This window comes from Gymnodraco acuticeps, unplaced genomic scaffold (genome assembly GCF_902827175.1).
Source record: "Gymnodraco acuticeps unplaced genomic scaffold, fGymAcu1.1, whole genome shotgun sequence".
Classification (NCBI taxonomy): Eukaryota; Metazoa; Chordata; class Actinopteri; order Perciformes; family Bathydraconidae; genus Gymnodraco; species Gymnodraco acuticeps.
Genome location: NW_022991259.1, coordinates 448,464 through 472,823, shown reverse-complemented (window position 1 = coordinate 472,823; position 24,360 = coordinate 448,464). Strand labels below are relative to the sequence as shown.

Genomic DNA, 24,360 nt, shown 5'->3' with positions numbered 1-24,360 from the left:
ACAAAATGAGGCATGAGATGGAGGTTGAAAAGGAAATTGCAGTGGAGCGGATACGGCAGGAGACTGAGAGAGCCAAACTGGATATGGAAGGACAACGTCTTTCTATGGTCAGAGATGGTGCGGCATTGGGTGAGCGGCATGGTGAACAGGTGCCCAGGTCCCATAATCGGTTCGATGCTAACAACTTGCGCTTGTTACCGCAATTTAATGAAAGTGATCCTGACACTTTTTTTTTGCTTTTTGAACGGTTAGCTAAGGCTAGGGATTGGCTGGATGCAGACTGTGCCCTGATGCTTCAGTGTGTGCTCACAGGAAGAGCACAGTCTGCATATTCCGCGTTATGTCTGGAGGATAGCTCTAGCTATGTTAAAATAAAATTGGCCATGACAGCGTCTTTTTTGTCAACAAGCCGAGGCGCAGCGGCAGTTGCACTCCCACTTGCAGCCATGCTTCTAGTTTTCTCACATGCTCTGGCAGCTAGCGCGTGGCCGCGTGCACGAGAGAGGGGGGGGGACTTAAAACGTGTTTGAGAGGGGCGGGACTGCAGGCACGGCTGCAGTGCAGGGAGTGGAAGCAGAGCGCTGAACACACACGGCTCTTATTAAAACGGCGCTTTCTCACCGGAGTACTTTTCCCCGTCATTCTTAAAGTACCGATACTAATGAAACGGAGGAATCGTACCGTTTTTAACGGCAGGGTATCGCGGTACCTTTCAAGTATCGGTACACCATGCAACACTAACCGTAACACATTCACTGCTAATCGCACCAGAACATATATTTAAACAGAGAACTCAGTGGATGAAGCAGAGCCCTGTCGTGTTGAGGTTTTGATATATACCGGGCACTAATGGAGAATATGTTCCTACTTATCAAGAAGTATGTGTCAGGCTTATCAACCCTGCTATTCAAATGATGTTATGCAAGTAGGGAGGTCTGTGGCCTTGTCACTGGCTGATGCTTTTTCTAAGAGATGTTTACAGCCACCATAGATATTTTCTGTAAAGGTATGTAAACCCTGTCAAATACCTGAGACTCAGACGCCTAAAAGAAAGGTAATGGTCAACGAGCCATGGCATCTTCACTTCTAATCATGCAATAGTCCTCATTTCACAGATGTGAATTCCTCCTCTTCAAGAGTGAAAAGACACAAGACACTTCTCACATGCATAAATAATGATCTCCCATCTGTGTCACATGCACTGCTGTCATGTTATTACAGTAGATTTCACTGTGCTCGGTCAATTTCTTCTAATATCCGTGCTTTTAGAAGGAATATTCCGTACAACCATTATATCTCAACATCTCTCAACACTGCCTTTTGAATTTCTTACCTGAAAGGCCACTGATGATTGACAGGAGGAGAATTGGTTTCCATGGTGACCCCATACTGGTGGTCCCTACTGCAAGAATGTTAGCAGGTCTGCTTCTTCATTAAAGCTGTGCCTACAAACAGGGAAAAACACAAAACATCAATAAGGAGGAGATACCTCTTGTTAGCACATACGCCCAGAAGCACACTGCAGAACCCCACTCCCTCACTTCATTGAATTACATGTTTTAGTTTGGATCAATACATGTGGGTCATAAAGGTGATCCTGCATTTTTCATTTCATTTCATTTGTATTTGTCCCGCTCATGGTACGCAAAACCAAATGTACAATAAATGCCACAAAACATGACTCTACCATTGAGCGAAAAGGAGCAGGGAGAAGAATAGAATCTTATGTGACCTGCCCCTTTCTAAAAAAACAAATAAATACAAATAGATGGTCTGCCCTTCATAATAATATTTATATTTTTTTTTTCTTTTTTTCACAGCCAAACATAACAGTATCTTAGGATACTAAGAGAAACACACACAAAAAATACTTATTTCCCACTTGACGGTTAACGGAAAGAAACAAAACAACACCAAAACATCACATGTACAGTATAAGGAAAAGAAAAGTGCAACACCCTCATCTGAGACATCACATCAAAGACATCAAAAACATGAAGGACCAGAGTACATAGACTTATTCACATCCTGCTTCATATATTCCCATCTTTCTTAATTTATACAACTTCTTTAACTGAAAAATACATATACAATTCTTTAGATCCTTGTGTTGAGAATTCCACAATTGTACACCAACCACCGAAATACACATTTGTTTAAGAGTAGTCCTTGCATATGGATGCTTAAAATGTAATTTCCTTCTGTGGTCTTCCTTGTCTGATCCAAAAACAAACAACTGTTGTAAATATGCTGGTAACATTCTGCTTGTTGCCCTGTGCATTACTGATAATGTCTGCAGCTCAGCTATGTCTTTGAGTTTCAAGAGTCCTGACTTAAAAAACAGTCTGTTGGTGTGTTCTCTTGAGTCAGCTTTATGAATTATTCTTACTGCCCTTTTCTGTAATATTGACAATGGCTTTATGTTGGTCATATACGTGTTGCCCCACACTTCTATACAATAAATGAAAAATGGCAAAATGAGTGAACAGTACAACATTCTCAATCCCTTGTAATCTAGCAAATACTTTGCCTTGTTTAGAACAGAAATATTCCTAGACACTTTGGTTTTAACATGTGTGATTTCCATGTCAGGTTTTCATCCAGCGTCACACCTAAGAATCGAAATTCAGAAACCCTTTCAATAAAAACTCCATCAATGGACAGTGAAATGTTTTCATCTTTTTTTCTATTAGCAAAAACCATAAACTTCGTTTTATTCAAATGTAGGGTTAACTTATTTTCATCAAACCATCTTTTAAGTTTGACTATTTCATGTCCAATAGACTTTGCTAAAATGTTTAAATCATCTCCTGAACAAAATAAATTTGTGTCGTCTGCAAACAACACAAATTGCAATAATGTTGACGTTTCACATATGTCATTGATAATAAATGACATAAATAAATAAAAAGTTTAGGCCCTAAAACCGAGCCCTGTGGGACACCACATTCTATGTTCATACACTCCGATGTACTACCAGCAAATTCTACATATTGTTGTCTGTTATCTAAATAACTTTTTAACCAATCTAGAACTACTCCTCTCAGATCATATCTATGTAATTTCGAAATTAATAGGTAATGGTCTATGGCAGAGGTGCCCAGTACGTCGACCGCGGGCGACCGGTCGACCGCGGGGGCAATGCTGGTAGATCGCGAGTCATTCATAAAAAAAAAAATCCTGTTCCGTTAAAATAGACAAAACAGGTTTTGATCCCTCCTCCCTTGGCCTCACTGCCACTTAATTCAGGAGTTTACTTGATTGACAGAAAAAGCGACCTATCGCTTTCCAGTCTGTTAACCCAGAATGCAAAGCGATACAAAATCAGTCAAGTGCCGGGAAAACTCAAATTAATTAAAGAGACAAACAAGAGACAAACAACTAAATGAGTGCGGGACCGAGCAAGAAGCTAAAGACATACCACTTCCACCCAGAATGGGAGGAAGAATATTGTTTTGTGATGTCACATTCAAAGGTTATTTGCCTTATTTGTAAAGCAAGCGTCGCTCTGCCAAAGAAAGGTAACGTGGAGAGGCATTATCGGAGTGTTCACAAGGCATATGACAGCGACTTCCCTCCGAGTAGCGAGTTGAGAAAGAGAAAGGTCATGTATTATTGCTACAAAAACATTATCTCGCAGTCTTAGTGTCGCCAACTCGTTTCTAACATGCAAAAAGACAAACAAATGTCGGTGTATTTTCGATCTTTCCAATCGAGACGAGATCTCTCTCCCCGGTCTGTGCGCGAGGGGGCGGGGCAGTTTACACACACGCGGCTGCTACAACAGCAACACACGGAGGAGATGGCGGAGAGAAGCGCTCCAAGGTGTGGTTAAATGTTACCCGTCTTGAGGTGGACAATGCTCCTTGCCAAGAGAGTTCAGCATGTGAGGGCGGTAACACGAGCAATGTGTCTAAACATTTAGCAAAAGTGCTCCACATTCAGACGGAGGAATGCACCGGGTTCGACTGTCTTTCTAGCAGCTCTGCAGCCCCATCCACGAGTAACGTTTCCACGTCAGGTGTTATGTATGCTAGCAGCAACACACGCAGTTAACTCAATGATTCAAACATGGGTTAATGATAGAGGTAACAGATGTACTCTTTATTTTGTTAAAGTTTCAGCTATTCTGTTCACAGTTCTGTCATCAGATTATTTAATACGATTTGTTAAAACATTGTTGTTTCTTTTGATGTGAAATATTATTTATTTAATTTAAATAAAAAGCAATGTTAGTTTTGTTCACAATTTGTTAATTTAATAATATATGTATTTTTGAATCAAGTATTCATCTTTATTGTCTTCATTGTTAGTTTCCACATGCCTAAAACAACCTCAAGCTAAATCTAAAAGTTGATGGCTAAACAAGAGGGTTTGAGAAATTGTGCAAGGCATACAGTAATAGTCTGAATAGTCGATTAGTCGTTTCATTAATCGATAGATTAATCGATTATCAAATTAGTCGTTTGTTGCAGCCCTATTATCCCATGTATAAATAAAACGTGTTATTCAGCAACCCTTGCCATTTGGGATTTTATTTTTGGTTGGTAGACCTCGGTGAGCTGGTCATTTCAAAAGTAGCTCACCAGCCCAAAAAGTGTGGGCACCCCTGGTCTATGGTGTCAAATGCCTTTTTTAAGTCAATAAATACACCTATTGTGTATTTCTTTCTTCTATAGCTGTTGTAATTTCTTCTGTTATTTTCATTAAAGCTAAAGCTGTAGATCGATTTTTCCTAAATCCATACTGACTCTCACTCAATAACTCATTTTTTTCAATAAAATTATCAAATTTTTGGACAAACAATTTCTCAAGGACCTTTGAAAATTGTGAAAGCAAGAACACTGGTCTGTAGTTGGTAAATTGGCTTTTGTCCCCTGTTTTAAAAAGTGGGATAACTTTAGCTATTTTCATGCTATCTGGGAAAATACCTGTCTGAAATGAAAGATTAAAAATGTAGCTTAGCGGTTTAATTATGCAGTCAATAGTCGTTTTCACTATTGTCATGTCGATCCCATCACTATCTGTCGAAGTCTTATTTTTGCATTTGTCTACAATGGATCTAATTTCAATTTAGTTTATCTCTCCCAGAAACATTGACTGCAACACTTTACTTCCCCCAATTCCGCCATCCTCTTTTTGCCCATCGTGTTGTTTTGGAATAGTCTTTGCAAGATTAGGTCCGACATTTACAAAAAAAAGAGTTGAATTCATGTACCACTTCATTCATGTTTTTTACAACCTTATGTTTGTCATCAATGAAGTGACTGGGCAGGCCAGTGGATACAGATTTATTTCCAATAACATTATTTAAGATTTTCCATGTGCCCTTGATATCATTTTTCTTTTCTTTTAACATATTATTATAATATTCTCTTTTTGCTTGTCTCATTATAACTGTCAACTTATTTTTATATGCCTTGTATTGCTTTTCAATTGCCTTTGTCCTAAATGTTATGAAGTCTTTATAAAGGTTATTTTTCTTCTTGCAAGCATTTTGTAAACCCTTGGTTATCCAAGGCTTTTGATGATAAGTACCTTTATAAGTACAGTGGGACAATGTTTGTCATACAGTGATATGTAGATTTTTAGGAAGGACTCATATGCAGCATTTACATAGAGTAATAGAGTAAGTAAGTTAGCATTTTACCACTTCCGGTTCCTTCGCCAAAAAGCAATGCAATTTCTCCATAGGGTTTTGGAAAATAGCTCCAAATAAGGTCTGTGTTTGACACACATTGAAGAGATGGATCACGTTTTGTTCTACGACATTAAATACATCAGCAGTGACCCCACTGGTGATTTTGAAGAGTTTACGTGTCTGAAAAACGATGGTTGTTAACAAGTGGCTGAATAGGACTACAGAAGTTGTCCAGGCCGTTTTACGTCATTACACCGAACACGTGAACACTCCCGCTAAGTTTCTTTGCCCTGTTCTGCTTGAAAGCAAGTACCTGCCTCCTGCAAACTGTTCAAACAAACGCTTCAACTTGTACCATTTTGAATCTGTAGTTTTGAATATGGATCTTAAGTTGGTGTGACGTTGAAGCAGCAACCCTGCTGTAGTTCGTTTATAGCATAACGTTAGCATTTAGCTTCTGGTGACTAGATTTATGATTCCAAAATTATAAAAGTAGGGTAGACATGTGGAGATTATCCGGCTGAACAAAACGTGATCCGTCTCTTAAATGTGTGTCAACCACAGACCTTATCTCGAGCTATTTTCCAAAATCCTATGGAGAAATTGCATTGCGTTTTTGTCGAAGGAACCGGAAGGAGTTTACTTCCGGCTTTTAGGACGCGTTACTGTGGCACTCTATTGAACAGCGATTTTGATTACCTCTGAAATAATTTACAAATCAAAAAGAGAAGCCTGTGAAGTCACCAGAGGCAGTGTGTTTTCTGTTATTCTTAGAACATAGTGTAAATGGGTCAAAGGCATTATTCAAAATATATATATATTTAAATTGAACATGGTGTGGTGCTTTCCCGAAATAAAATATATTCCTTAAATTGATAAAAAATAATCTATACAAATCAAATCAATTTTATTTATATAGCACATTTATAAACGATTTATGGTCGAGCCAAAGTGCTGTACATATAATAAAATTAGCCTACAGTAGAGACACTTTACAGCAAATACAACAGCACAGATTGTTCAGAATATCAGTATGAGAAAAAACGACACCCTCCTTATCCTTATACAAACCATATGAATAGCTTCTATATATATATATACAGACTACCTGAGTGAGTTATTATCTGTATCAAGAGAAACTGAGCATGTTCCCACTCTCATACATAAAGTCATCCATCATTTCATTTCTTAAAGTTTGTCCTTTTTTTTAACCTGTGGTTGGGTTCATTTTACATTATTAGTTTTGCTATATTTATATGCATTAATAAACTGTGCCCCCTGAGTTAGAATAATAATCCATGCAGACACCATGACAACACCAGCTGCTTGTGCAGCGACAGGGTTAGCTTAATATATGTTGACAGTCACTTTACCTGACCTATAAACTGTCCACTAGCACATGCCCATACACAATCATCCCATCCCTGTACACTCACTTTAGGATTCTGCTGTTTGGATTTCACAACCATACCAATTAAATATATATACAGTATATATATTACATGTCTTTAAAAAAAACATCTAGATATTGCTACTGGTGGACACTAATCATACAAACACCAAATCAAAGTTATAGTTCTAGTTTTTTTGAAAGTCACACAAAAATCAGTCTTGAAAAGTTGGCAAGTAATAAAAAAATAGTCTAGCCTAAGTCTACTGCTTTTTCTGCGTGTCAGGCAGCATTTATTTTATGACATGAACTTGAAGTCATTTTTTATTGAGAAGTGCTATTTATTAAGCTTTGATTTGGGCAAGTTGAATCATTATTTTGGTGTGTTTAGATAAATCAGTTGATATCACTTTTTAAAAATATAATATGCATTACTCTGCTTACATGCCATATATTATTTATTTTCATCTTTATAAGCAAATAGCTTGATGTAGAAGATCTGTAAGTGTCCCTCCTGTGTACTGAACTTTTTTCTTAAATCACACATTAATGCTACACTGTCAATCCATCCATCCATCTTCTCCCGCTTATCCGTGGTCGGGTCGCGGGGGTAGCAGTTCCAGCAGAGAGCCCCAAACGTTCCTTTCCCTGGCGACATCAACCAGCTCTGACTGGGGGATCCCAAGGCGCTCCCAGGCCAGCGAAGAGATATAATCCCTCCACCTGGTCCTAGGTCTACCCCTCGGTCTCTTCCCAGCTGGACGTGCCTGGAACATCTCCCTAGGGAGGCGCCCAGGTGGCATCCTAACTAGGTGCCCGAACCACCTCAACTGGCTCCTTTCGACGCGAAGGGAGCCACACTGTCATGCAATCCAAATAAAATGCCAAGTCCTAAAGCTGAAGTTTGATGATATTTTAGTGCTATAATCCTCAATATTACGCATATAAATTCACCATCAAAACATGAACACAGCAAAAAACACTGATATTCAGGCAAAACATGCGATGGATGCAATTATGTCTGCAAACAATGCTAATGGTTACTTTGTTGGTGTGTATAAAGGGAGTGAAGCAGCTGACCTGGTTATCCTCATTCATCTCTGCACAAAGGGCTGTATTTCTCCATGTATCTGATATTTATAGTCAACATGGTTGAATGTGTGCTCTCTCATCTTCATTTAACTTGTCGTCGGTTTTCGGGACCCCCTTGAAAACGAGATGGTGCATCTCAAGGGGTTTATCCCAGTCAATAAAAATGACTATTAATACAGTGGCCCAGACAGCTCTGTGGGTTGAGGGAAGCATGTCCACATCCAGCAGGAGTCGTCTCTCATTAATCCTTCATGCCTCCTTGTCTTTGCCTCACCTCATTTGCTCCTTATCCTCCCAGAATGCACCAGCAGTAACACTTGTGGATTACACAATCAGTCACTTAGCAATTAGGCTATTTGTTTACGAGAAACAGAAAGAAACAAAGAGAGAAAAAGGAAGAGAGATCAACACACAGCATTATGTCCCTCCTTGTGATGAGCTGTTTGGGGTGCCATATGTTATCTACTGTTCTCTGTAAGTCTTTTCTCTGCAGTTGAAAACATGTTAACAGACTTTGTGTCAGTCCCTTTCTTTCTCACCAATACAAATAATTAAGATGAAGGTCTACTGTCTAGATATAAGTGTGCACACGCTGGCTCCTTTTCAGAGAAAGTTCTTACCTCCTTAAACCTCAAGCTGACCTTTTACTTACACAGAAGCATAGAAATAAAATATACCATAACTGTTTGATAGTACATGAGCAGAACCCCTACATACAATAAAATACTCAAGTCACCTTCCAGAAAAGAAAGCTTTCTCTGTCTTTTCTTGTTAGCACTTCAGTCTATATTTGGCTGCAAAGGTCAGCAGTTTTTAAACTAACCGCAGGGAACGTGTTGGACTGAACAACTTCTAAATCAGCGCTCAGTTGGAAACTGCGCTCAATAGAAACTGCGCTCAATAGAAACATCTTTTCAAACACCTCCTCTGTGTTATCATCTCTGGCCAGCAGTGTCTTTTTGCAGAACACAAGACAATGTTCTTTCAACAACACGTTCTTAAAACTGCAAATGATGCAGGTTCGGCTTGGTTCAATTTAAAAATAAATAATACAAAAACTGCTAACAGAGCACTTATACTAATAAAGGACTGGCTTATCTAAAGCCAGTTGAGTAGCACTTGAAATGTTTGGCTCTATGAAACCTGATGTACTTATATGATTCTGTTTTCTTCAAGGTTGTGTCTTCCTGGTCGAATGTACTTATTGTAAGTCGCTTTGGATAAAAGCGTCACCTAATGCAATGTAATAAAAAACTCAAAATCTTAAAAAAAGTATTTTTCATTTCAGACTGTGATTCAAAAATATAGCAGGAACCAATTTAAGAAGGAAACATTCCAAGTACTTATATTGGAACAACATATATGTGGCAGGTGCAGTTTTGACTGAAAGTATTTTATTATTATTTAGAAATGATAAATTATTTCAAAGTAAAACATTTAAAATTAAATGACCTCATATTGGTTCAACATTTGTGGACCTTTTGGAATATAATTATTCCAGTGGAGAGAATTTGTTTACAATGTTGTCAATGCCTATACATCAGCATATATCAACAATGCACGTCATGAACATCCATTATCCATTAGTCGGACAGTATGATAGTGTAAACGGCATATATTGTTTATTGGTTTAGAAAAAAAGCAATTAATGAAATAATACACTTCAGATGAGTACTACTGGTATTGCAGGAATGGTATCAGTATGACAGATATTCAAGATACCCTTACTTTACGGACGGTAGAGACAAATACATACAATACATCATACAATACATATCTACTGCACACCATGAATCATAAAAAGATGAAGAAAAGACGATCCGTTTCTATTAGAGCTAACTGACCTTTCGCCTTCATTGGAACATCCAAACTCAACATCTAAAGCATGGAGAGGGCCTGGAAGAGAAGCAATTACCTTTGGGGTGACCCTAACTTCATAAAGGTGACAAAGGTCATCTGTATAAGTATTACATGAGAGCTTCTCTTCTTTGACTGTGCCCACTTGTATTGCTGCACTGAGTCCACTGGCTCACACAGGGTGCAGGGCAGGGGGAGGGGTCCTTCTCCCAAAATCAATAAACGTCTCTTTGGTGTTCGCCACATTTATTTGGAGGAAAGACTGCTGACCCCAGTTAACAAATTGAGCAAGGATTTGCCATAAAGTTAATCCACATCCTGCAGAATACTCAGAGTCTTTAGCATGCATGTCCACATGTTGATGGAGGATTGCTCTGACGCTCATTTATATAAAAGTGGTATTAAACAGCCCTGAGGGGATTTACTGAACAGGGTTGCATTAACCCGGACCCTGAGATAGATTTGTTTGTTAAGATGTCAGAGTGCCAACATTTTGTGCTTAAATCCATATTAAAATGAGGTTATAGCCTTCGTGCAAGAACATGTGACCAAGTACAATTAAAGCAGAAGAAAAAGTCAATGAAAAGCAATCCTGCGTGATTTCCCTGCAGTTCCCTTCAAAAAAGTTGATTAGATAATATTTATATTTGCAAATCTACACAATGCAGTGTATTGTAACACAAAGTATAAGACATGATTATGTTTACAGAAGATGTATTACCTTAAAAATAATACTTATTTAGTGAGCTAGGATTTACAGTAACCGAGGTTCAGTTAGTGAATCTCTTTTGTCTACTGTCAAGTATTTCAAGAGAACAAGGGTCCCTGGTGTGCATCAGATAAAGTTGGTGTGCACTCAGACAATGTAAAGTTCACCCTCCTTCACTGCTCAGTGCCTCGCAGAACTCCGCCAGACGTGTCCTCTGTGCTCTCAGCTTTCACTTTCCAGTCAAACGTATACTGTATACGTCGGAGCAGTTTAAAAGAGACATCCTACTGTATGGAGAGCAACGTCCTTTGAGCAGCACTGTTCTATTGTTGAGGAAACGGACAACCTTTGACTAAAAAGCACATTTTGGGGATATTTCATATAGTATCCAATGCATGACAATAACAGTACAAAACAACTGATAAACTGTAAAATGAAATAGAGAACATACATACTAACTAGGCTTCTTTGTAGAACATGTTTAGTGTTTTCTTCTACATTGCTCCTGCCCATTGTTATTTCAAGTCTCTGTTCGTTTTAACTGCATACATGTGTTTATAAGAGAAAAAACTCTGTGGATTTTGCCTGGTTTTCCGGTAGTTCTTTGAGTTAAACAAGGTAATATCTTAACCAATAATCCAAACCTTTAAGAATAACATTGTTGACACTTTCTTTCAAAAACCCCTTCCATCTTCCAATTCTACCAACTATTGGACAAATTAATCTAATTAGAATTTTCTTTTTCAATATATATCATGTTGCCACTCTTACTGTTTTACAAATGCACAGACTGTTTAGCAGACTCAAATGGGTGGAATCAAGCATCCTAGAGATGACTTTCATGTTGGTGTTTTCTCTGAAACAGGGCTCTTCTTTTGGTCTTTCATGTAGTGAACTACTGTTTTCCCAGGTGTGTGTGTGTGTGTGTGGATGTATATATATATGCTATACATGCGGTGGCAGTGGAGCTGGATTGTGCCACCCTTCAGTCCAGGCGATCATAACCCAGTCAGATGGTTATTAATGAGGCAGTGTGCAGAGAGCAGCAAGGTGCACTGACAGCTCCGAGTGGGATGCCTCCACTTAATCTCATGTCCGTGTTTCCACTGGGCTTGTTACACATTGTACACATGCAGACATGGTACATCAGGTAAACATCGGCTGATATGAAAAGCTGTACCTCAGTCATCAGCCACTCACAGCAGTATTATTGTGTCATTTCAAGACATGCATGACAGCCACACACTGTAGACATGTGCGTTTGACAGCCTTGTAAAAATGTATGAATGAAATCACTGCAGTGTGAGCCCATTTTGACAAAACCTGGTGTAGTATGTACAGGGCCGCCCCTCCCTACAGGCCAATCACGCAGGCTGCATGGGGCCCGCCTTGCCTCAGCTGCTTTGCGCAGTTCTCCGCTCAGTTCTCCGCGCACCCCCCACGAGAGTGAGAGTGAGAGGTGACAAGGGGAGTACGTATGTAACCCGACACCGTTGCAATGAATCGACATCTGACCAATCATGGCTTTGATACGGCCACTAGTGCAGGTGAAGAGATGTCGGCGAAAAGACAGTTTCAGTCCAGCGCAAGCAAGAGGGGAAAAAAACAAAACATGAAGAAACTAGAGCATCACTCGAAGGTGGGTTATTGTATGAGTCAAATGTACAATTTGCGAATGTTGTATAAATCAAATTGCCAATTGCCATATTAAAACATCAGCTGCAATTCACGACATGAGGAAGGCAGTCTCTGCAGAGCATATAGGCTAATGGAGATGCAGTTATTTCCAGCATTCTTTATTTACCATTCATTCAAGTATGTGATGCCTTTTATCTGCTGATGTACAGGAGGACGAGTGATAAACTGTCTGTCTAGTTGGCTTACATAACAGTTAAAGTTTACAGCCTAAAAAACATGGAGCATTTTTCCCCCTTTTATTCATTTTTATGTCAATTTGCACATTTCATGGTGATGCTCAGCCTCTCCCCTTAACTGCTAACAGTCATCATCATGTCAACCACAACACAGAGAAATACTGATAGAAATGTGTGTGTAGTTGTTGATACATTGCTGACAGAGGGAACTAGAATACAGATTTAAGAAATATCAGTTTTTGAGCATGTCATAAGCATGTTTTGTCTTGACTATATTACAACTATATTATAATAAAATAATATAGTATTTATATTATAGAATTGATTATGATTATTATTATTAGTATAAGTAGTTTATTTGCATTCATTATATTTTAATCTTTTTGAGGCTAATATTTGGCAGGAAATGCAGACGTATTCACCTGTAAATGCATACTGAACGTTTACCATTTACCTCACTGTATACAAAAGTAACTGTGTTGATAATAATTATAAACAGGAATTATATTTGCAAAGTAGCCTACTTTGTTTCCAAAACATTTTTTTCTTTCACTCCTGTCGGTTGGGCGGGGGGGGGCCTCATCTCACAATGTCGCTTGGGGACCCAAGTTGGCCAGTGGCGGCCCTGAGTATGTGTGTCATGATTTCCATCAGTGACATTTGGTGTTATTCTGAGGGAATTATGGATTATTCAACAACTGGTTTCTCGATTCATAGTTAGGCACACACATGTCATGGATCTAACCTTTTTCCTTTTCCCCAGAGGTATAGGAACAACAGAGGTTGAGTCTTAGAGGCAGGTGTGGGCTGGTTGACAAATCTAATACCCAGATAGACCAAGATCCTGATCATAATTATACTGTCGTTTTCACACCGCCTCGTCCTACCCTGTCACCAATTCCAATTAGCATACATCTTGTGCGGGCAAAGTAAGTCTAACTAATGATGACATATTGCTGTAGTGTACAGCACTGCCACTTGTTACTGAAAACATGCGCGCACACGTGCACCTGCACACAGTATTAAAACTTCAGCAAAAAACTAATCAAGTTGACAAAAACGGTCGAAATAAATTGCCCTTGTAATTTTAGCAATTCTCCTTGATGAGCTTTTAGTTAATTGTTTTGTATGTTTAGCTTTTTGTCTAATCTTATCAGCACTTGTTTTTCACAAATGGCACTTTACATGTTGTCTATGTAAAATACATAAAGTGAATTCAATGATAAAAAAAAGAAGCATGATGTTGGCTGTTGGTTCTTCCGATTGTTTGATTGGAAGCACTTTCACCCAATGTTATTGCACTAATTACAATAATAAGTGGTAGTTGTGATTACAGTGGTGATAATGATAGTAATAGCGTAGCTCTTAGCCTTCTGTAAAGCTACAAATAGCAGGCTCACAAGTACATATAAGCAACAATCTGCTTTTCCCTCTATAACCATTCAAAGAAAAAAAAACATCTCTTTAAGAGAGAAGAGATTAAATGACACTTTACTACTCTCTACTTTCATCCTATATCATTGATTTGTGGATATTGTGACATGAACACTTGAGGACTTCTTCAATATAACAGATATTTTCTTTCATTCTTTTTTTCAATCACTAATTGCATTTGTTGCTACTAATGGGAATATCAGATTTACTTTTGGTGTATCTATTACATTGTGATGTGGTACATCATTGAAAATGTATTAGTATTGTTTACACAATAACGTACAATACGATACAACAGTCTGTATTATAGGTGGACACAGAAGCAGCACATGCCACTACAGCAGGGTTCATTTAAAGAGCCGCCCTCAAGCCTCACTTGACCTACTTCCAAAAACTTGATTTTATAGTGACACTTTAGCCTCGACAATACAGGGTCTCTGTCCCCTTCCACACATATTTTCATCTGTCAATGTTAAGACAAATGTACAGGTCATCGTGTACAAACAGGATCCGGAGTCCATTTGTTTTACTCTTCCTGTCTCCATTAACAGACGCAGCAAGGGTAAAGCACACAAGGTTATGTCAGTCTGATGAAGGCTAGACATTTTGTATTAAATGTTGAAAATGGTGATGATTACAAGTTATTACCACAGTCAAAATATAGTTTCTCTGCGATACAATTTATAAAATATTGGGATTGTTTGGTGTGGTTTGGTGGGGGTGTATTGTTATTACATTGTAAAAGCCTCGGTACAAGTCTGACATTGAATGGATATTAAACAAGTATAATTTTAAATACATTTCAGAAGTACGATTAAATTATCAGTTTTAAGTGTCCAATCTACTTTTCAAAGGTCTCCTTCTTTTTGTCTTTCAGCCATAGAGCTTTCAGCCTATGAAAGCTACTTAGCTCTTTAGAATGAGTCTTGTTACACACCCTGGAGGTTTTAATCCGAATGCAAGAGGGTGAAGTTAAAACATGGTAATACGGGGATTACTCTCACCACAGTTTCACGCCTTTGACCAAAACAAGCTTTTTGTTAAATGGGCACATTTTTCAGATAAGCTTTGGTTAAATCATGTTCAAGCCGAAGCAAACACTTAAAAAAACAACTAATAGCAGGGACCAGGTCCAGGTGGGGATAATGATTAATGTTTTTTTTATTTTTTTATAAATTGGACTTTCAATTCTGTGCAGGGAAAGTGTAAGTGTAACTTAAATTGAGCTTTTTCTTTGGCACATAGCGAAAGCACTTCACAGGGGTCAACAATTGAGATAACATCGGTGCCAGATTAAAAATAGCATCAAAGCTATAGCAGAGCATGTCTTTAAGGCAGGTTGTGGAGCGTTTGTCCCACTATCAGCCCCCTCAGTTGGTCAAGTTCCCACTCCTTCCCCTGTCACTCATCTTGATGAGCTGTCTGCTTGAAAATAGCATGTAGCCTGTGGGTGAGATAAACATCACATATACAGCCATCAAAGGAGTTGTATAGGCAGGTGCTGAATGCAGTTCATCTGCAACAATGTTAACTTTAATATTGTTTTAGAACAAGTCCTGTCTGCTGCATATTTACACATTCTGCTCTGTCTTTTGAGCATCGTCCCTAACTGTGTCCACCAGACTGAGCCCATATCAGACAAACCTCCAGGAAAGGAAATGCAACTAAATCATTGAAAAGCCAATTTCAGGCAAACAGTGGTAGGTACAATTAATTTGTTGCATTATTTATTTGTGGAAAATGCTTTCAAAATGTAAAGTATTTCATAGATTATAAACGTTTTCACATAATCTCAACATTCTGATTAGGTCTGACTGGGGTCCGCCTTAAACATCTCAAATCCACTATATCTATTGGATGTGCTATCCGAGAAGGAATACCTCGATATACGCTGATACTTTCAAGTTAAGTTATTCTTCATATGTTCTTAGTACAAAGCTGCCGTCTCGGAGACCCAACTCTTCAGATGGATTATTAGCAAGCATTTGGACCAGGAAGGCCGGTGGGAGACCTGCATTAATGTAAAAGAGAATTTCCTGCAACTGCCTTGTACAGTAAACCAAGCAGCGTAACTGAATACGGGAATGACTCATTAAACATTTAATGTCATGTTCACATGTTGCTATTCATAGAACTAGTTATTTATGTAAATGAAAATCCGGTTTTTTTTAAGGGGGAAAAAGGGGAAGCAGCTTGTGGTAAAGTTGTAAAGCAAGTAATACATTGGTTAGTATGTGCTCTGGAAAAGAAATGGTTTGTATTTGAATATAGAGTAAAGTGGCACTAGTAATGACTTTTAAAGCATGTGGGAATATGATAGTAAGTGCTGGACCTTTGGAGCATTTAACACTTATAGACGTTCATGTGTTAACCATATGCAAAGGAAGAAATATGAAGGGCAAATAATAAGTGCTGCTTTTTTAATGGAGGTTACTGATCAAAAGGAAGAACTATATAAGTTGAGAGTATTGCAAAATAGTTTACTAAAATTACTGCAAATGGTGATGCATGGTGAAATCATCAAAGCAAGGTGTCAACAAGAGTAGCACGAATTTATTTAATGCTTCCTCTGATATGGATAACAAAAAAAATCTCTTTTTGGTGTGAGGCAATCCAGAGGCAATCAGGAGGATGCATCATGCACGGGTTTATGAAACAGAAACTAAGATGAAACAGTTCTACAGGTAACCAGTTTATTCATTTACCCCACTAAACATCTTGGGGCTATGCAGGACTACACAGGACCGGCTTCCGGACAATTGAAATGATTACAGTGAGACATATATTCTATTCTTAACAAGAATATTGCAAATATATTTCAAACGCTTACTATATTGCCCAGCCCTGGGGATGTTATTGACGAAGAAAAACAAAGCAGGACTGTCTGGATGTGTGTGTGTGTGTGTGTGTGTGTGTGTGTGTGTGTGTGTGTGTGTGTGTGTGTGTGTGTGTGTGTGTGTGTGTGTGTGTGTGTGTGTGTGTGTGTGTGTGTGTGTGTGTGTGTGGCAAAGAATCAGTCATTCAGTACCCATGTAAAAAAACATGTCAGACAAAAAAAAAAACCTGCTCAGTGAAATAAAACCTCAAAACATGGGTTTAAATAAATAACCTACAAGAACACTAAAGAACTGTCAGATGGATTAAGCTTCTGAAGTAACCTCTTTAAAATGTACTTAATATAGATGACCAATACACATGTTCCTGAATAAGATCAACAGGCAGTCAGACTACAACACAAGACCGTAGATGTCTGTGTCGCAATGTCATTCAGTTTTAGAACTCCAACACCCATCCCTACTTTGTATGGATCCATGAACTATACGAGCCAGAACATATCTACAAGCTATATTGGCAGACGACATTTATCAAACATCGATGAATGAGTGTCCTAAAATGACTTTCAGCTATGGATCATAAAGCGGCTGTTGCTGATTATTAATATCCTTATCTGCATTTCATTTACCGACTACTGAAATACGCATAAACCTTTCAAACATGTTGCTATATTGCCTCCACAGATAAATGAACTGAATATGGACAGACTGTCCTTGAAAAGCAGAGTCACACTGTGGTGGTGATGTCATTTCGCAGACAGTGAATAATGACACAACTCCCGGGAAGCCATGACAGCACCCATGGAGAGTTTTCTGGGACACGGGGACATTCTCTGAATCACCGCTGAAAGCCCTACATTCACATAAAACTCATTTGGATGCAATATTTAAAAAGGAGAATCCTCTGAGCCCCCAGCATCATTCATTAATTCAGTCGCACTGGATACGCTCCAAAAAGGTCACCTGATGACGTCATGAGTCAAGCCTTGATGCTCAAATATACAGCGTTTTTTTCTACATACTGAATATGCTGTTCAAAGTATTCTAAATAGCATTATGTTCAGTTTAAAATGGCTTTTTTCTTCAAGAATAATACTGGCGACATCAATAAACCTTAACAAGTATAAGGGAAATTTGAAGGCCGCTTTTCAACAATCATTTGCGCCCATATTCAGTCTCATTTACAGTCTGACACTGATTAGAATGATATAACGCTGTGGCATCCGGTCTAAAAAGAACAACATGAATAGTACTGATCAGTGTTATTGTATCTGATAAGCTTTACAGGAATACACTCCATGAATGGAACAATAGGGGCTATCAGCATCCCCAGGAGATAGGACATATTCCACTTGGAAGCATAACAATTCTTCATTAGGATTAAAGACAGGCCTTTGTAACAACGTTCAGCCCAGCTCCAGGGACGGTGTGTGTTGAAATTGAGTCATTGATGGTTATCCAAATGGTTAATGAAATTATAATTGGGGTAAACACTTAGTTATTTATTTGGTCTTTGGGAAGTATGTCATGTAATACACATCAGTGCTACATCCTAAAGCCTCAGTGAGCTGCTTTCAATTGGTGTAATCGTGTATCTGCTCACTGCTGCTTTTGGTGCTTAACCATCCGTTCAGCTGGAAAGGATGTCTAGAAGTTTGTGTCAAATCGTGACCCCCAAAACCCCGTACATTTAAAGTGTAAACTGTAAATCTGTTGTTTGTAATGCACACAATTACGGCTATATTTTCTTTTTTGCAATAAGTCATGACAGAAAGAAAACCACAAAACTTCAGCCATGAAAAATGTTCCTCATACACCCTCAGACCATTTGGTGTGTATTAGTGCAGATCCACAGCTATCTCCTAGACAGGAGAGACAACTGTGTTCTGCCCACGCCTCACTGGTACACACTCGCAGAGAAGGGCTAGTGTGAATAAGAATTCAATGCAACAACATTGATTTTCATGATTGAATGTTCAGAAACAGTTTCCTATTCATTATTTGAACAGTGTTTGTATCTCTAGCTCCTTCATTACAAGCGACATCCTAGAAAAAAGACTACTGACCCGATTTTGACAAAACTTGCCAGAGTGAAGTGTTCTTAAGAACCAGCATTTAACAAAATTACAATGATTTGCCTTAAGGGCCCCTGAGCAAAAAAAGGAAATAATATCTCCCATCTTCTTTGACATAGGGTGCGTTTCACTTCGGTTAAATGGATTCCTTGCGTCCCTCACTTGCGTGGTATCCCTGTGACTAGTCCCTCCCACCAGGGAAGCATGGAGAGACGCAAGGAAACCACGAGAAGCAGGGAAATTAGTTTTAAGAGCAATGGGACGTCCTTTCCTCCGGAGCGTCACGTGATGCGAGGTCCGTTTGTGATGACACCGCACAGCTGTTCGTCTGACAGCAGCTCTGTCCCCGTTGTTTTCCCAAACACCCCCGCCTCTGTACACATTTACTGACATATACATTTGTATCATCTGTTGTAGACCCAAATAAATAAAATAAGAACTCATTCTCAAAAAAGATAAACGACATTCTTAAAATGTATAAACGAAAAAAGCGATCATGAAAATGTTTCCAATAAATGAATAAAATAATTTTTACCACTTTTTTGTTCAGATAAATCACATATTTGTAACTATATGATACATTAATTAAGTGGTTCTCAAACTTTTTCTGTCAGGCCCCCCCTTTGGAGAAAAAGAAAAGTCGGGCCCCCCCCAACACAAATAGTCAGGCTCAGTGGCGGATGTCTACCTGGGGTAGACATCCGGGGCTTTAGCCCCGGATGTTTTTTCTTTAGCCCCGGACAAATTCTCCCTCAATAATATAATACATTAACCGTACTTTACCTAGAGGATGGCAGAAATGTAATTTCCCGTGTTCAGTGAATGCAACAGAGGCAACCACCAGACCAATCCGAGAGTTGCATGGAAATAAACGTGTTTTATTGGCTGACCTCTCCTCTGTGACAGTGTTTAAACTTTAAACTTTCAGCCGCGGACGCGGAGTTTCTGAAGATGGACATTAGACATTTTTTAAATAAAAAATACGGCAATTCTCAAGTGGTGGCTTTACACAACAACCCCAGAGCCACCACCTGAGCCAGGTGAACAAGGTATGTAAATGTCAGTAAACTTACAAGTTATGTCAACATGTAAGCAAAGCATAAATTATAGCTACGTTGACGTTACTTTGAATCGCGGGGGTAAGCTAAACCGTTAGCAAGTAGCTATAGCTAGCCAGATATATTAAATAAACACTTTGTCATAAAATCTAAATGTTGTGTTTTTTAGCGTTACCTGGTGATTTCAAAGAAAGCTCTCTGGGAAATGTTGACTTACTGTCAGTGTTCGACATGAAGCTACATGTAGAAGCTACCTTACATTACACAGTTGATCCTGAGTCCTGTCAGTTAAAGTGTTTCATAGTTAGCTTAGCTAAGCATCAACCTAGCACTGAAATATATGGATGTTATGTGACGGTATTTCTGAGGAAAAGTCAGCTGAAATGGTGGCATAGTTGCCACTGCTTTACGTGTCAACAGCATGTTTGAACGTATTTGCAGCAGTAAATGTGGCTGTTTGGCCACTGACGTTGCCATAACAACACCTGAATTTAAATGTGCAACCTCTTTTTGTGACAGATTTTTGCATGAAATTATAATTCTTCTGATTGATATTCCTATTGACAGCTAGTTTCTATGTGTACATTATGAGATGGACAGCCAGCTAACAAGCTTTCAGATCAAAGCTAATCCAGTGGGGCTCCTGAAAGGGGGCAAGGGACACTATGCTCCCAAATATTAAGCCTTGACCCGCATCTTAAAATTGATATGATCACAAAATGATCTGCATTGTCGGAGGCCTTTTTTTCCTCATTATCATGTCAAATTGTACAGCTTTCCTTAGTGTTGAATGCAGAAAGATGACTATATTAGAGTATTAAGTGAAAATGACTATATTAAAGTATGAAGTGAATATATTAAGTGAATTACTCAAACTGCATTTGTATAGGAATGATTATGTCCTATTGGCAGATAACTACTCTAACAGTGATATCTACAAGAGATGTACATTTAACTATTTTCAATTGGTTAGTATTACATTTTGTAAGAGTGTGGTGACACTCATTTTAATGAAGACACATTTGTGTATCTTGAAATTCATTTATTTGACAGAGCTGGAAACTGATTGACTTACATACTTGTTTGTGTTTACCTACACAGTCATCACAGATGAGCCAAACAGAGTAGAGGATGAAGAACGGAGAACAGGAGAAAGGGACACACAAGAAGGAGATACAACAGACAAGAACAACAATGGAGACAACAATGAGCAGGAACACCAGAACAGACAAGAGTCAATGAGTAACATGACTGATTTAGGGACTGCAGATACAGGGCCAAGGCAAGTGAGACATCACTGCTTTCCATCCAGCATGTTTGGCCAGCAAAAGAGATCATTTCAACCGCAAACAGCAAGTGATGAGGGATTATTATTTCCTCCTTCCATCCCTTTTTTCTGTTTAATCTGATTACTAACAACTTCTAATCATTTGACATAGTTTATGATTTAATTGGAAAATGAAGTGTTTTTAAATAATAAACCAGTTTCTGATTCTGATTATTTGATTTTTGTTGACATATGGGTGTTGAGAGATGTATCCATATCTCTTAACGTTGCTCTCAAAGTGCACAAGATTGATGCTTTTAACTTCAACATTAAAAAAAAGTCTTCCTGGGGGGCCCCCCCAGAGGAGGTGAGTTCCCTCAAAATAGCACTTTATCTCTGCTTATGTAACTCCGGTGTAGTGTCCCCTCGGCAACAGATCACTCAGAGCTGGTGATTACTTTCCTGCATTTCAATGGACAGCATAAAAGGACTCGTGAGCTGGGTTCTGGTGCTCAGATTAGCTATTGATGATCACGTTGATAAATCATATAAAACCAATCACACAAAAAACATGTTGCTGTGACTGTGAGCATTAAACAATTAACATTAAACTAAACAAACACAACAGTACGTTATTGTCCTTATAAAATAAAAACATACATTTTGTCCACCGAGATAATACAGGCACCTTACCCTCAAGAAATCCTCACGTGCTATGAGAATCTCCCACAATGCATTGCCGTAACAAAGCTAATGCAGGCACACGTTTGTGACACCAGATGGCGCAATTGTGTATCTGTGTGTGGAGAGTCTTGCAGTAGAATATTTGACTGTAGCGCCGCCACTGTGGGCTAAGCCCCGAATGTTTCCAGGTCCAGGCAACGCCCCTGGTGCTCAAACATTTAGGGTTTCCCATTAATGTACCGGGCGCTACAGAGGAATTTTCTACTGCAACACTCCCCACGCATATACACAGTGTACCCGCGACTGTTACAATGAAGGCTCGATAATCAGCTCACAACATATAGGTGTAAAGTGCTATTTTTATAGGTGGTGTGTGGACCTCACATAGGGGGGTCCGGGGGCATGCTCCTCCGGGAAGATTTATTTTTAAATATTGAAGTTAAAAGCATCAATCTGGTGCACTTTGAGAGCAACATGAAGAGATCTACAGTATGGATACCTTTCTCAACATCCATATTAAACAGAACTGTAAACAGATTTTCTTTATGGATATTTTACAAATCACCCTTTTAAACTGTATTCTTGTTTTACTGTCATATAGTATTTCATAGCTGTTTTTCATTTATTCTCTTATTTTTTTCTAACTATAATGATCATATAAACGTGTGCCTCGGAAATAAATAATTGTTTACATTAATGGTGACCAAAACATTTGAAACCCACTGAGATAACACAGAGTCCTTTAGCTCATTGAGTCTCTCAGTCTGACAGGAGAGGACTCTCCTCCACCTTGTTGTTGAAAAAACTCCTTATATCCGTTAGCGTAGCTCGCTAGCACCAGAAGCTAACAACAACGATCTCCAGTACCGGTGCGCACACACACACACACACACACACACACACAACACACACACACACACACACACCACACACCAACACACACACACACACACACACACACACACACACACACACACACACACACACACACACACACACACACACACACACACACACACACACACACACACACACACACACACACACGCTTGAATGAAACAGAGACCCAGACGTAATAGTACTGTACTGCATCATATTATTTTCGAATCAATAATTTTTTTTTTTATAGCCATTTTTCCTCCTGGTCTCTCGCTCCCCCCATGGCATTCCTCTGCGCCGCTGAAGCATCAGATCAGTGCATGCACTGCATCATCCAATCAGTGAGCGATACACAGTAAGGGGGCGGAGCGAGTGGCTGAGGATTTCACCGGAGGATGGTCTGGTGGTTCCTCGGTTATTGCTCCTCCATTATCGCTCCTCCGGCTCAAATAAGGCCACTGGGACGCTACTCAAGGAGGCGCAGACAAATCAACTTCCGGTGATACCGATACCGAGGAGCGAGGAAATGAAAGTGAAACGCACCCATACCATCATTTGTGGAAATCATGAGAAACGTCCCATACTGACAAGTGATTGTGTTATTCCACATTTTAGAAACAAAGTGGATGTTGCTAGACTCTGTTGCTCCTTTGAAAAAGAAGAAAATAAAACAACATAGACTAGCTCCATGGCATAATGCCGAAACCCGCAAAATAAAGCAAAAGTCGAGACAACTTGAAAGGATATGGCGTTCTACTAAACTTGAAGAATCTCGTTTAATTTGGCATATTACTCTCAATGAATATAAGAAAGCATTGCGTAAAGCGAGAGCAGCTTACTACTCTTCATTAATAGATGAGAATAAGAATAATGCAAGATTTCTTTTCAGCACTGTAGCCAGGCTGACAGAAAGCCACAGCTCGATTGAGCCTTCTATTCCCATAGCACTCAGTAGTAATGATTTTATGTGCTTTTTTAACGATAAAATTGTTACTCTTAGAAACAAAATTAATGACCTCTTGCCTTTGACCAGTATAGTGTTATCAACAGCTCCCGGAAACGTAAGTTCTAATATTACACTAGATAGTAAACTAGAATGCTTTTCAGCCATAAACCTTGAACAATTAAATTCAATGATTCTCTCTTCTAAACCATCAACGTGCATGTTAGACCCAATTCCAACTAAGCTGTTGAAGGAAGTTTTTCCATTAATTAGCACTTATTTATTAAATATTATGAATATGTCTTTATTATCAGACTATGTTCCACAATCATTCAAAGTAGCAGTGATAAAACCGCTTCTTAAAAAGCACAACCTCGATCCAGAGGTTTTAGCCAACTATAGACCTATTTCTAATCTTCCGTTCCTCTCAAAAATTCTTGAGAAAGCGGTCGCAAAACAGTTGTGTGATTACTTAAAAAACAATGATTTATTTGAAGCTTTTCAGTCTGGCTTTAGAACACATCATAGCACAGAGACAGCTCTGGTTAAAGTCACAAATGACATTCTAATAGCCTCTGACAAGGGACGTGTCTCTATTCTTGTTTTGCTCGATCTCAGTGCTG

General features: G+C 38.9%; 1 protein-coding gene across 5 annotated transcripts in view; it reads right to left on the bottom strand.

Moving 5' to 3' along the window:
• The window catches only part of cntn5 (contactin 5), a 175,636-nt gene that overhangs the window by 129,883 nt on the left and 21,393 nt on the right, over positions 1-24,360 (bottom strand). For all 5 annotated transcript variants that reach the window (XM_034239790.1, XM_034239791.1, XM_034239793.1 and 2 more), the window contains exon 2: positions 1,334-1,445. In XM_034239790.1, coding sequence (XP_034095681.1) covers positions 1,334-1,388 — 55 coding nt within the window. In that variant the 5' untranslated portion in view covers positions 1,389-1,445. The remainder of the gene's footprint in view (positions 1-1,333; positions 1,446-24,360) is intronic.